This window comes from Ctenopharyngodon idella, chromosome 24 (assembly GCF_019924925.1).
Source record: "Ctenopharyngodon idella isolate HZGC_01 chromosome 24, HZGC01, whole genome shotgun sequence".
NCBI lineage: Eukaryota > Metazoa > Chordata > Actinopteri > Cypriniformes > Xenocyprididae > Ctenopharyngodon > Ctenopharyngodon idella.
Genome location: NC_067243.1, coordinates 439,458 through 454,509, shown reverse-complemented (window position 1 = coordinate 454,509; position 15,052 = coordinate 439,458). Strand labels below are relative to the sequence as shown.

General features: G+C 41.5%; 1 gene segment (V, D, J or C); it reads right to left on the bottom strand.

The window, feature by feature from the left end:
* The window catches only part of LOC127506559 (immunoglobulin kappa variable 3-15-like), a 92,129-nt gene extending 78,576 nt beyond the window's left edge, over window positions 1-13,553 (bottom strand). Inside the window, 2 exon segments of the V gene segment in view lie at window positions 13,092-13,128; window positions 13,221-13,553. Of these exon segments, the coding sequence occupies window positions 13,092-13,128; window positions 13,221-13,269 (86 nt within the window).
* Window positions 13,554-15,052: the final 1,499 nt, after the last annotated feature.

Sequence of the window (15,052 nt, the reverse complement as noted above, 5' to 3'; positions counted from 1 at the left end):
ATGGGCCAGGGAGGTGCTGTCGCGAGGAGCGTGAGGTCCGAGAATAAGGTCCGAGTGGGCCAGTATGGAGCCACTAACAAGACCTGCTCCTCGTCCTCCCTGACTTTGCACAGGAGCTGTGCGAGAAGGCTTACTGGGGGAAACGCATATTTGCGTAGGCCCCGGGGCCAGCTGATTGCCAGGGCATCCATGCCGAGCGTGCCGCCGGTCAGGGAATAGAACTGGCAGTGGGCAGTCTCCGGGAGGCGAACAGATCTATCTATGCCTCGCCAAAGCGCTGCCAGATCAGCTGGACCACCTGGGGATGGAGTCGCCATTCGCCCGGAAGCGGAGGCTGCCGTGAGAGCTCGTCGGCTGCACGGTTGAGCACGCCTGGGGCGTGAATGGCACGAAGCGACCTCAGATGCTTCTGACTCCATAGCAAGAGATGGCGGGCGAGTTGCGACATACGGCGGGAGCGTAGACCACCCTGATGGTTGATGTACGCAACGGCCGCAGTGTTGTCCGAGCGGACCAGTACGTGCTTGTCTGTCAACAGCTCCTGGAAGCGGCCCAGTGCAAGACGTACTGCTGGCAACTCGAGGCAATTGATATGCCAATGCAGTTGGGGCCCCGTCCACAGACCCGATGCTGCATGCCCGTTGTACGTGGCCCCCCACACCGTGGCAGAGGCATCTGTGTGGACCACAGCATGCCTGGACACTTGTTCGAGGGGAACTCCAGCCCGCAGGAACGAAGAGTCTGACCACTTGGTGAGGGTGCGACGGCAGTTCGGTGTCACGGGGACACGGAACGTACCGCGCTGCCACGCCCATCTCGGGACCCGGCCGCGGAGCCAGTGTTGAAGCGGCCTCATATGAAGCAATCCGAGCGGCATGACTGCGGCTGCGGATGCCATATGCCCCAGGAGCCTCTGAAAGAGTTTCAGTGGGGCCGCCGTCCTGCGCTTGAGCGTACTCAGGCAGGTCAACACTGACTGGACGCGCTCCTTAGAGAGGCGCGCGGTCCAGGCGACCGAATCCAGTTCCCTACTGAGATAAGAGATCCTCTGCCCGGGGGAGAGTTTGCTCTTGTCCCAGTTGACCCGAAGACCCAACCGACTGAGGTGAGCTAACACCATGTCCCTGTGTTCGCACAACTGCTCCCACGAGCTGGCCAGGATGAGCCAGTCGTCGAGGTAGTTGAGATGCGAACGCCCTGTTCCTTGAGCGGAACAATGGCCGCCTCCGCAACCTTCGTAAAGACGCGGGGCGACAGGGCCAGCCCGAAGGGTAGGACTTTGTACTGATATGCCCGACCCTCGAACGCAAACCGTAGGAGTCTGTGACGAGGCAGAATCGAGACATGAAAGTACGCGTCCTTCAGGTCGATCGCTGCAAACCAATCCTGGGGACGGATGCATTTGAAAATGCACTTCTGCATAAGCATCTTGAACGGCAGCCTGAGAAGGGACCGATTCAGGACACGCAGATCCAGGATTGGCCGTAGCCCACCGCCCTTCTTGGGTACAATGAAGTAGGGGCTGGAGAACCCTGACTTCAAATCGGCTGGAGGGACCGGCTCGACTGCATCCTTCGCCAGGAGGACAGCAATCTCCGCCCAGAGAACAGGTGCATTGTCCAGGGACACACGAGTGTAATGGACACCCCTGAACACCGGGGGACGCCGGGCGAACTGAATCGCATAGCCGAGTCTGATGGTACAAATGAGCCAGCGGGACGGGCTGGAAAGCGCTAGCCAGGCTTCCAGACACCGAACCAGCGGGACCAAATGGACCACAGACGTACCGGGCATCGTCTCCCGAAGAACTGTTTACCTCAGCTCCAGGTCACCAGTTTCTCCAGGACCGCTTCTCGCTAGCCAAGTGGCTTGGCTGCGGGCTGAGCGGGCTGGATTTTAGGCCAGCTTGTGAGATGAGAGCATCGAGAAAGCGTACTTAGACGATGACACACCTCTGCAAGGCTAGCCAGGGGTGTTTCCGGACCACCATGGTAGACATTGTCTGGCCAGGGGCCTGCGTTATGACTTGCATCATGCGTAGCTCAACCCCGACTCAGAACTACCCATATGCAATGAGTGCTTTGGCCTTCCACAGACTTGCCGGGGGCCAAGACCCATGCAGGGCAGAGGTGGTGTGCCCGTAGCACTGCCACCCCACCACAGAGGGTAGTGAGAGAGAAAAAACTTTTAATGCAGATATGACCTTTTTGGTGTTCCATATTTGGCACCAAAAAAGGCTTCCAAACTGCCAAGTTTTTCATGCACGTCCGGGCTAAGACAGAGGGCGGGGCAAGGCGAGTACGCGTCACACCACGCCCCCAGGGGCCCGGGAAAGCATGGTCGTTAACTCTGAATCTGATTCAGCATGAGCACATCACAACCGTGGGACGCTCAGCCTCATCTTCATGTCCAGAGCCCAACAACCCTCTCTCCAATGTAGCAGTCAACATCTGATCCTCTGCTGGAGCCCTGACTAAGATGCTAGGTCCCCCATGAGAAGGACCAGCAATCCACCCAGAAGCTACCAGCCATGTGAGAGAGTGAACGTGGTCGTCTAACTGAACGACACACGGCGCTGAGCGCCGACGTGGCCATGTTTTTACCAAACATAAACCACCCAAGAACACAGTCACAGCATGTTTGCGATGCGCTAGAGGAGTGGGGGGCCCACGGAGATTGGCTCGGCAGGTAATGCCCCACTGTGATCCTCTGGTCACCCTGGCTTATTCACCAAAAGTAGTACTTTTCTGATTCAGAAAGAGAAACTAGATCGGGGAATAGGTGAGGGGACTCCACCTCGTTTGAGGCACTCGAGTCTCGACCACGCATCTAGAGCGCCGAACAACGCGCTGGGTTGCCATGGCAACGCGCGCTGTCAGCCGGCAGCTCGACGGCACACGGCGCGCTGAGCGCTCAAGCCCTTACGAGAAAGGCAAGACGAACAACGCGCCGACGTGGGCATGCTCTCTTTTTTTACAAGAGAATATAAACCACCCACAAACACAGTCTCAGCACGCTAAGCAGACATGAGAGAAAGTGATTGTGGCCGTCAGTGAGGATAGGAAACGACCGCCTCCAGAAACGCACAGACAGAATGACGTCTTGAAAAAGACGCAGTGTCTGTCTGTGAAGCTCTTTTAGAAGCTCTTGTTCTTTGTGCCGAAGCACACAGGGAACAGCCGCGATGTGACTGCAGGTACACTTTTCACTCCCTGAGTCACACACACAGAGGAACCGGCCCAAATCGCAAACCAACGGGGCAAATAATGCTGTGAAAACAGCAGTTGAGAGCTGTATAACAGCTCGAGAAGCTCACTCTGGGAAAGCTCGCGGCCTCGCTGTAAGGTGCCATAAAGCCAGCACTGTAGAACAAAAGCTCTTCAAAGGCTTGCGAAGTCACTCTCAGACTAACAGCAGGAACACACAGGTTGGCTCCGAAGCGAAAGACAGAGTGCGATTGCATCTGCTCCCCTATTTATACCACCTGGCGGGGGCGGTGCGCATTATGCAAATATCGCACGCCAACTTCATTGGCCTGTTGTAGTTCACTCGAAGCTGATAGGGCTCTCTAGCGATATCCCGATTCGTCCTGAAAGGGAACCTCAGACACATAATATACTCAAATATGGCTCCTTTTATATGTACAGTGTTACTTCACTAAATGTCTAATTATGACTTGCTTGATTCCAGAAATGTCTGACTCTGAGAGAACGTTTCTACGCACCGCTATCACTGAGGTCTTGCCTGACCTTCCAGAGGTGACAAAAGACATTTTAGAAGAGACCTTGCAATCTCTTGGTGTGGAGACATATGATGATTTTAATTTTATTGAGGAAGCTGATTTGCTGTCAGCGTTGAGGCCAATTCAAGCCCGAAAAGTCCTTGCTGCATGGAAGCTGAGATGTAAGTCATATATTGCAGTACAGAATGCAACCAGTGCCCAAATTAGCTGGCCTAAAACATCTTAAAGATAATGTAAGGAAATATAAAAACATTCACATTGTGTTAATAATAATTGTGTATGTGTGTGTGTGTGTGTTTGCAGGCCAGACTCCTGAAAGCAGCAGCAGCAGCTCATCTCTTGATACCTTGCCAAGGCCTTCAACAACCTTAGAGTCTCTTTCACCCAGAAGTTCACAATCAACCTCTTCCAACAACTCCCAAAGCCCTAATCCAGACTGGGTGGACACCTTTATGATACCATAGGAAAAGTTACCAGAGGAACTGATGCAGTTATTAGAGAGAGGAAAACGACCAAGTCCACGACTGAGAAGTTTGTGACATGATGCAAAAAAATCCTTGCCCAAGTAAAAAGGATTCTACTGAAGTTGCCAAAAAGATGGTGGCGAAATATCCCAAATCATTGCAAGACGTAATAGATGGAGATGTGATTGGGCCAGGGTACCACTCTTTGGTTAAGCAACTGCAATATAGGATTGAAAATGTGAAGCGTTCTACAACCCCAAAAATAAGAAAACGAAAGCATCGCACTGATGAGTCTAACACAGACGAAATCCCTCCAGAACAGAGAGCAGCAATGCAGGACACTTACGGATGCATTAACTGGGATGTAAAATTTCTGCCCCTTGGAGAGACCCCAGAGAGCCAGAGAGAAAAGAAAGAAAAACTGAAGAGGATGTCTCAGCAAACTGACACAAATCTAGAAGAGGTCAAACGTCTAATGAAGTTGACTTTCTACACACAGCGTAAACAAGTGAACCAGGGGGAAAATATTAAAAGTCTTCTGGAAGAGTGGCCATTTTGGTTCAACGAACTAAAATGGCCTTCTGTTTCTTCACTGATTATAATGGGAGTCACTGATAAACTACAGCTGTGTGACAGCTCCAACAGTTGTAAAGGGAGGGTTCTCTAATTGCTTTGTATATAATTTAATTACAATTTAACACTTTAACCCTTTAAGACCGGACGGAGCGCCTGCGCTCCCGTTTGCATCTCCCTTTATAAGAGCCAATAAAAACTGAACCCATATAGGTAGCATAAAAATTCTTTTTGCATACAAAACCAGATACTTTACACGTCCAGATCAAGCCTCTAACACGCTTCTGTGTAATATGCGTTTACAACAAAAACAGCACAGCCGCTAACTGCATACAAATATGTAGATTTTACGTGCACATAACTTCATGAAAAATGCACAGATCATAGAAAATTGCACATCATTATTTAAAGCAGAGTCTCACGATTACAATGAACCCAAAATCTTTAAATAATGATGTGCCATTTTCTATGATCTGTGCATTTTTCATGAAGTTATGAGCACGTGAAATTTACATATTTGTATTCAGTTAGCGGCTGTGCTGTTTTTGTTGTAAACACATATTACTCAGACTCATTAGAGGGTGAAAACAATGCAACAGAAGCATGTTGGAGGCTTCATCTGAACGTGTAAAGTCTCTGGTTTTGTATGCAAAAAGAATTTTTGTGCTACCTATATGGGTTCAGTTTTTATTGGCTCTTAAAGAGAGACATGCAAATGGGAGCGCCGACGCTCCATCTGGTCTTAAAGTGTTAGTTCACCCAAAAATGAAAATTCTGTCATTTATTACTCACGCTCATGCCGTTCCAGACCCGTAAGACCTTCGTTAATCTTCAGAACGCAAATTGAGATATTTTTTTTTAAATCCGATGGCTCCGTGAGGTCTACATAGGGAGCAATGACATTTCCTCTCTCAAGATCCATTAATGTTCTAAAAACATATTTAAATCAGTTCATGTGAGTACAGTGGTTCAATATTAATATTATAAAGCCACGAGAATATTTTTGGTGTGCCAAAAAAAAACTAAATAACGACTTATATAGTGATGGCCGATTTCAAAACACTGCTTCAGGAAGCTTCGGAGCGTTATGAATCAGTGTGTCGAATCCGGAGTTCGGAGCACCAAAGTCACGTGATTTCAGCAGTTTGGCGGTTTGACACGCGATCCGAATCATGATTCCACACGCTGATTTATAACGCTCCGAATCTTCCTATATAAGTATCCACTATATAGGAATCTTCCTATAAGTATCCACTCCACTATATAAGTCCTTATTTTGTTTTTTTTTGGCGCACCAAAAATATTCTCGTTGCTTTATAATATTAATATTGAACCACTGTACTCACATGAACTGATTTAAATATGTTTTTAGTAGCTTTATGGATCTTGAGAGAGGAAATGTCATTGCTGGCAATAGAGGCCTCACTGAGCCGTCGGATTTCAACAAAAATATCTTAATTTGTGTTCCAAAGATCAACGAAGGTCTTACGGGTGTAAAACGGCACGAGGGTGAGTAATTAATTACAGAATTTTCATTTTTGGGTGAACTAACCCTTTAAAGGTTTAAAGGGTTAGTTCACCCAAAAATTTAAATTCTGTCATTAATTAATCACCCTCATGTTGTTTCAAACCTTAATACTTTCTTTCATCTTCAGAACACATGCTGTATGTATTATTATTATTATTATTATTATTATTATTAAGTAGGCTACATACAAAAATAATAATAATAATAAATAAAAATAATGTTATTAACCGTTATTTTTTTCCAATCAAACCAGTTTTGGAACGTTTATAATACAAAAGGAACGCTGGAACAGAAACGTTAAAATACCGATTCTGCTCGGAGTGGAACGTTTGAAATTTTTTTTCGTTTTTAAGCCCTGATTGCATCCTTCTCATGGGCATTTAATAATTTTTAACTTTTCAGTCTGAGTTAAATCTCTTTTTTGGCTCATTTTAACTTTAAAATAAAACACACCTAACAATTATGCACACCTGAATATAAGGCGTTTTTCACTTCCAGCCTTCATGAACAATTATATATCACTTATAAATGATTAAATATAAAATTAATAGTAGTAAAATTTTACTCTTTGCTTTTAAGGCTTTAAATGGACTAGCTCCTTCCTATCTTATGGACCTTTGAGTACCAAACACTCCAGCTAGACAGCTAAGATCATCCAATCAGAATCTCTTACTGGTCCCTAGATCTAGGCTGAAGACAAAAGGTGATTGGCCCTAAGCTGTGGAACAGCCTACCGCTCTCTATTAGATTAATCTCTTCAAAATCGCTTTTCAAAGTAAAACTAAAAACCTGTCTCTTTGAGAAGGCATATAATCAATGAGTTCAAATGAGCTTTGCCTAACCATTAATGGCAGTATTTGTGTTTTATCTGTCTTATTGACATTTTATTTTGTTTTTCTTTCTGTTTTTGCTTTTTTATTGATATTGTTCAGCCACCGTTGTTTTATTGTGCTTTATAAATAAATTGAGTTTGAGATAGTTATTAAGATTGATGTGGTTTGGAATGGGTAAAATGTGCTTGGAAAAAATACATGATCAGAAAATCAACTTGCCTAATAATTCTGCACATGGTGTATGTGAATCATTACATATCAGAAATTACTAATTGCAAATTAGGCCTTATAATTAACATGGTTACTTACATGTTGTGTCATTACTGTCCTCTGTTTGCAAAATCTCTGCCCTGAAATTGCGACTGATTTACCAAAGGACAGTGAATTGTACCAAACAAAAACATAATGCTCTACTGAAACATTCACAAAGTTGAAAATAAATAACCATTTTCCTAGCATTAGGATCCTTTGGAAGGTAATGTTATTTTTAGTCCAGTGATCCTGTATCGGTCTTCTTTCGATGTTAGGTGTCGTTGATCAGATACGTCACAATGAGAACAAGTTATTTTCTGAGATTGGATTCAAATGCTTGTTTTTGGACTAACAAGGAATTTTTTAGTTCTGAAGCCTACATGATTTTTTTTTTTTTTTTTAATGGTACAATGACCTCTTACATTTCAAAAGATCAAGAATATTTAGATTTCTCGAATCATGACCCCTTTAATACTTCAAATATTTGATTATTTATAACTTGAATAAAGAAGATTGTGATGTTATTGTTTCTGTTAATGAAGCTATTTTATAATTGATACAGTTGTCTGTTTTTCTTTCCCAAGGTGTTTTTTCTCCATCAACCCAGAGAAGGGCACCAAAGTGGAGAAGACAAACACATCCCGTCTTCACGTGAACCCAAGAGTCCTTACCTTGATTCAGGAACTTTCAGATCATGAGTGGCGTGATGTCTAAAACTCTGGATATGGTCAGTAGGATTTATGAAGTAATGATGTGTGCCACACTACCAGCTTAAAGGTTTGTTTCAGCTCCTATGTTAGGTTCTTTAAGATTAGGAGGCAAGATAATTTTTCAGACAAAATTGTAACAGATGAGTTTGTATACAGCTGTTAGAGTTTCAAAGAGAAAAGCATTTTCCTCTTTCTTGCCCTGTCTTTCTCTATTTTTCTTTTTTACACTCTCATCTGTTTCCTTCCATCTTTTTCCCTCCATCTTTTCTCTTTCAGTTCCAATTAGATGAATCTGCCTCAGCTCCTATGTTCAGTTCTTCAAAGACTAGGAAGCAAGACATTTTTTCAGATGAAATTGTAACAGATGAGTTGGTATAACACTGTTACAGAGTTTAAAAGAGAAAAGCATTTTCCTCTTTCTTGCCCTCTCTTTCTCTCTTTTTTTACACTCTCTCATCTGTTACCTTTCATCTCTTTCCCTCCATCTTTCCTTTTTCAGTTCCAATAAGATGATCATTAATCTGTCATATGCTCTTATTGTATTGTTTGTAAAATAAGTACACTACATATTACAAACTTGTACAGTATGTTGAGAAATGACGTTTGTTAACTGCTTTGTTTAATACATTTTTATTTGTTTATTAAAAGTTTTTTAGTTTTTAATTTCAGTTCAGCAGAAAATGGATGTTTTATGCAGTTTTATTCTAAAATGTAGTGTAAAGTTGTTTACAATTTTAATGTATTTTTTACTGAATTATTCTGGCAACCACAGCTGCCAGATTTTTTCTGTAAAAACAACAGGATTTTTCTGTATAAATACACTTTAAATGTCTGTATTTTTTACAGTAAATCCCTGTAAATTTTACTGGATTTTCTTTTTACACTGACTGTAATTTTTACAAAATTATTCTGGCAACCACAGCTGCCAAAAATTTTTTGTAAAAACGACGGAATTTTTTTTACAGTGCAGATAAGAGAGTGGGACGATAATGTCAACTCACCCTGCTGAAAAATCCAGCATAAACCAGCATGAATGCCATGTTGGTCCAGACTGGTTTAGTGCTGGTCTAACTGGTCAAGAAAAACTGTGCTGGTGTAGCTGGTCCACAGCACTCCCACTTCCCGTGCTGGCCCTATCCACCTTATTCCTGACTAGCCTACTGCGTTTCAAATTATGGGTTGCACTTCCAGTTTGGGGAACTTCCATTTAAAAAGACTGAAACGAATCATTTCAAATCATAAGGTTGCCCTACAAATAAAGCTTATCTGTCAGTTTGACTGAATGAGCTGTCAATTTTTCTTTCATGTTTTATATTCAGACATCATGAGAATTACATAACGCTTGGTATTTTAACGTTACATGTTATAACGAATATCTATGGCAAGAGCTCTTTTCAGTCGCTGCTTTCTATCCTCGTGATTATTTTCTTTTGTCCCTTTGCATGCCGCTGTAATAGTATGAAAAAGGAAAACATATACTGCACATTTGTGGTCTGTTCTCCCGATATAATGTATGATATATCCCATTAATAATAAACTGGAATGCACACAGAATCTCTCGTTTTTCTCCTCAAAGCCTCACGTCTCTTTCCAGGTTTGTTTTCACAGGTAAATACAATTTATTATCTGTAAAAATGATGGAAATCACTTTGAAATAATATCACGCAATGCTGAAGTTCATGGACATTCACGCAAAGAATCATGCTTTTTCATGTCCTGTTGAAAGTACCTTGTTGATGCTTTTACACTTTTAAATGTCCTTTTAATGTTCGTTGGTTGAAGGGTGAGTAGAAAAATGTCATCTCATTGTACCCAGTTAAAAAAAATAAATAAAAAAAAAACGTATTATTGCTTTCATAGAGCGAGCCTTTCACTGACTGTTTACAGCTTAACGGAAGTTACACCCATAGTTCGCACAAAGCGTCATGGGGAGTAGGAATAAGGTGGATACCAAAATCTATTTAAAATACATTTATTTCAAACTAAGTATCCTATTATTAAACTAAGTACTAAGTAACTTTATTTGGAGTATTTATTTATTGCACAATGCACATTTCTTAAAGCGGTGGTTGATTATGATTTGACTTTTTTAACTTTAGTTAGTGTGTAATGTTGCTGTTTGAGCATAAACAACATCTGCAAAGTTACGATGCTCAAAGTTCAATGCAAAGGGAGATATTTTATTTTAAAGAATTCTGTTTAAGGACTACAACAAACAGCTGGTAGGGACTACAACGAGCTTCTTCCTGGATTGGTGACATCACTAACCCTACAATTTACATAAACCCCGCCCCTGAGAACACACAACAAAGGGGGCGAGGCCATGTTATTGCAATACAGTACATAACACAAATGAAATAGCATGTCATAAAAGCAAGGTGATAACATGACAAGTGTAACACTTTAGAATTTGCTCTTAATTCATTGAAGAACAAGACCAGGGATAAATGCTTTCTAGCCAAAAATGTGAAGAAACCGAAGAGAGCAGAGGTTAACTTTTGCCCTGCTAATCCAACTGGAGAAACAGATGAAAGCCTTGAAAAATGATGTGAGCTACTGATTGATTTCGGATCAGTAGTAAAAGAAAAGTTGTCTAAAACGTTCGCCTACACAAGGAGAAATGTGGTACAGAACAGTCCAGTTTTTTGAGGACTGCACTCTTTCAGATTGAAAAGGTAAGGTCATATTTACTCTTCTCTCATTTACTCTTCATTTGTGCTACAGTTGATGCTCTCCTCATCATGTGTTATAGGGATACTCCACACAAAAAGGAAAATTCTCACATTTACTCACTCATGTCATCCCATATGTAAATGTCTTTCTTTCTTCAGAGGAACACAAACATTTTTAAAGAAATAACTCCTCTCTGTGAGTCCATATAATGCAAGTGGATGGGACCTCTAGAGTTGATAAAGGTCATTTCTGTTGAAAAGGTAGAAACTACTGCTACAACCACACAAAACCAACACAATGGTAATTCCCAGTTAATGAATCAATGTCTTTTGAAGCTAAATCAACTGGGGATCTATAGATTTCCATCATGTTTTTGTGTGGTTGTAAAAGTGTTTCTACCTTTTCAGATAGATGTGGAGGGGGCGGGTTTTAATTGTGCTCTTGTTTGGTGGAATATAAAAGCGTCAGTATTGACATTATGCAGAAGTGCGTCTGCCTAGCGTCAGTGACGGAGTTACAGGATTTCCGGCGCACCGTGTGAATGTCCGAGAGGTAGGAGTATTCAGCCGTGATGTGGGCTGTTTGTTTGTGCCATGCAGGGTTACATTATTTCATTGTAGTGTGGATTGAGGAGCATTTGTGGGATGCTTTTAGTGATGGCTGTTTCCATGGAAATGCATTCTATCTACCATGGAGTTCCCTGTGTTATGGGAGTCGCCATTTGACAGACATTTCTACTATGGGTTTGGTTGCTTATTAGTGACCTAGCTAGTGATCCTTACTCTTGGAGTGTGTTGTATTTACACAGTTAATGTGTGAGTCAATGCAAGAGACGTTGCAGCGGTCTTTGGTTTCCCTTTAAACTGCTGCTTGGATGTCTGCCGTTCATGTTTGCTTCACCATAGATGACTGCTTGGACATCGAACTGTGTTCTCGTGGCCGTTATATTGTTTCTGGGATCAATCTTTGGAGCTGTGTGAGATCAGCCTTTGTGATTGAGCTGCTGGACCGGACCATCAGATCAGCACTATTAGTTTGACCGTGATATCGCACTGTGTTTACTCGTTAATCCTAACCAATTTCTTCCAGCATGCGACACTTGTGGGATCAGCCGGGTCATTAGTCTGGCCTGCCGCCTGGTGCTTTACTCCTAATTTTGAACATTCGTATGTATCAACTCAAATCAAAGTCTTGAGGGGGTGTACAACGGGCAGTTATCCACCAGTGAGTTTTTTTTTTTTTTCTCATTCTTTTGGGATTGATTTGTTTTTGCTTGTTCTAACTGTATTGTGATTTAAATGATTTGTTAATTTGTGTTCTTTTTTGTATTTAGTTATTTTGAATTTGCTTGTGGTTCATGAAGTTTCTAAACCAGGTTGCTCCTGCTGTCGGACGCAGCGCCCCATTGACTGCATAGAACAGGTTCGGTTGTTGTTGTGTTTTTGTTTGCTTTTTGGCAGCACATGTCGAGCTGATTAAGTCTTTTACAGATATATGTACAAATATTGTGTAAAGTGTGTGTTTGTTTGTGTTTTACTTTGTGTTTAATTCCCCCTTCAGAATTGGAGGGCCAGTGCTGTAGGAGGATCCAATGCCCTGTTTGCCTTGACACGTTCAAGACCTGATTAATCTTTGTGGGTCTAAATGCAGTGAAGTTTGGCCTTCACTCTGTAACTGAAGGTATTTTCACATGTAACGTGTCAGTCATGGTCTCATCTGGAAAGAGATTGACGGATCTGAGCGGACGCTCTCAATGTCTTGATGGTGCCTGGGAGTTTCAATGTTTACACATTAAGGGGAAATAAACCTATGAATGGCATACTAAGAGTAGTCAATGAACAATAAACTGGGTTAAGAGAATGTATTTAAATCTTATATATTACATTTACCTTTAAAGTCTTTAGAAACTTTGCTAAACATTGTCATTGTGTTGTTTGTGATCCTCCATGAGCAGCTGCAGTATCTCTCAGCTGTATCAGTGCATCACTGTGACGTCTGACTGACCGAGGTTTTTGTACCACTCTTTATCACTGTGTGAACACTGTACCACTGTGGTAACTCAGACAGTAATAATCTCCTGTATCTTCAGTCTGGACTCCACTGATGGTCAGAGTGAAATCACTGCCATAGTCAGATCCACTGCCACTGAATCTAGATGGAGTTCCTGACTGAAGGCTTCTTATGTAATAAATGAGGAGTTTAGGAGCTTCTCCAGGTTTCTGCTGATACCAAGACACACAGTCTCTACAGCCAGAAATCGGCTGACTGGTTTTACAGCTGATTGTAACAGTTTCTCCTTGTTTGATATATTTTATTGTTGGATTCTGAGTCACTGTCACTTGTCCCCAGCTCTCTGAAATTAACATATTTTAGTCATTAATGGTTATTGGACTGTAATTGAGATGTGGTTGTTTATTTTTCAAGATATTTATACAAGATATTTACCCTGAATGCAGAGAGTCAGAGTCCAGATGAAGAAGGTGATTTTGTTCATTGTTGTTCTTTTGTCTTGTGTGATGATGAAGATTGTGTTCTGTTCTGCTCTCAGTCATGAAGTGTTAAACTCACAGCACTATAAACACTCTCAGAGCACTGAAGCATGTGTGACAATGCAAAGAAGTGGGCAGGATTTACAACAGAGTGTGCTGATAACAAACTAATAAACTCTCTACATATAAGATTTGGTATTTCAGTGGTCTACTTTAGACATTCTACTGACTGTAAGTAACTTTACAACTACATGTCAACTTATTCTACTTAACTGAACCCAAACCTAACAGTCTACTACAGTCTACTAATACACTAATGAGAGGTTGACAAGTTGCTTATAGTTAGTAGAATATCAAAAGTGACCCTCGAAATAAAGTGCAACCTAATATTGATGTTGTTTGTAATAATTGTAAATATTGATTATTGTAAATATTTTTTAATTTTAATTATAAAATGTTTTTTGTTTATGTTTGACAGACTGATAAGACACTAGTCTTTGACTTTATATGAACATCTGTCAGTGTGGATGAAGCATTTTCAGCTTTCAGTGCCGCTGTAGAAATAATCTATTCACTCTCATTCATGATTCATTTATATAAGGTGAATGTTTCTGATAATATGTGACCAAGATTGATGCTGCATCCCAATTCGCCTACTTATATTACGCCCTAAAAGTATGTACTCTTTCTGTGAACAAAAAATGCATACTTTTGAGTGTGTAGCAAAAGAGTAGACAAGCTTTGGGACATACTATCACGTCATACAATTGCATCTTTGCTCTCTGTCGCATCCTGTCACCGTAAACTGGCCTGTCAATCATCATACATCCTCCACATTTCATTCAGCTAATTTCCTACCGTATCAGAGAGAAATGCAGTAGCACGTTGATCTGCAGTCGCGGGTCTGTCATGTGGAGAACTCTCCTCATATTAATGCATAATGATGCATTTAAAAGTTAATGGCTAATCGGATCTTTATAAAAGTCCACATTGGTATTGCAGATGAAATATAACACGGATAACATTAAATAAATATTTTCTATCAGGTTGAACTGATTATTAGTCACTCAAACCTCTCAGCGTCGGTCGCGCAGATCCACCATGTTTTGTACTTTAACACTTTTTACTCGTGTTTGTAGTTCTGAACTGAATCCTCATCCAAAGCGCAATGGGTTGTGGGCAATATTAGCCTTTGTAGTGTGCACGGATCCACACTTCCAAAATCTACCGGAAATAGTAGACCATCCGGGGACTTTTGGCATACCCTTTCCAACATACTATGCTTTGAGACACACTTATTTTAATCTCACATATTATTTAGGATGGATAATATGGACATTGGGACGCAGGGAAAGTGAGCAGCATTCAGCTGGTCATGTGATCTCAAAATGGTGGCCAACTTAAGGAAGAAAAATAAAAGATTTTTTTAGGCCCTTGAAATGACTATAGTATCATGAAAGTTGATCATTTTAAACATATTTGTCAAACACAATAATTATTTCTTTGTGAGTACAGTAATGTACTACATCTTTAAAAACATGTTAACAATGAGAAAAAGTTTTACTGTATTTAGAGTAAAAAAAAAAAAATAATGGTGTTTTGATGAAGGTTGACATGTTCATCAGGACTCATAATCAGGTCATGTGACACTAGATTAAACAATGTGCTTATGAAATGTTCAGAATTATTGATTAATTTATTTGAAGCTGCAGGTTTTTCTGTGAATCATGATGATTGAGTTTCATATGAAGAACAGAAGATCATTATGAGAAACTCACAACATCATCC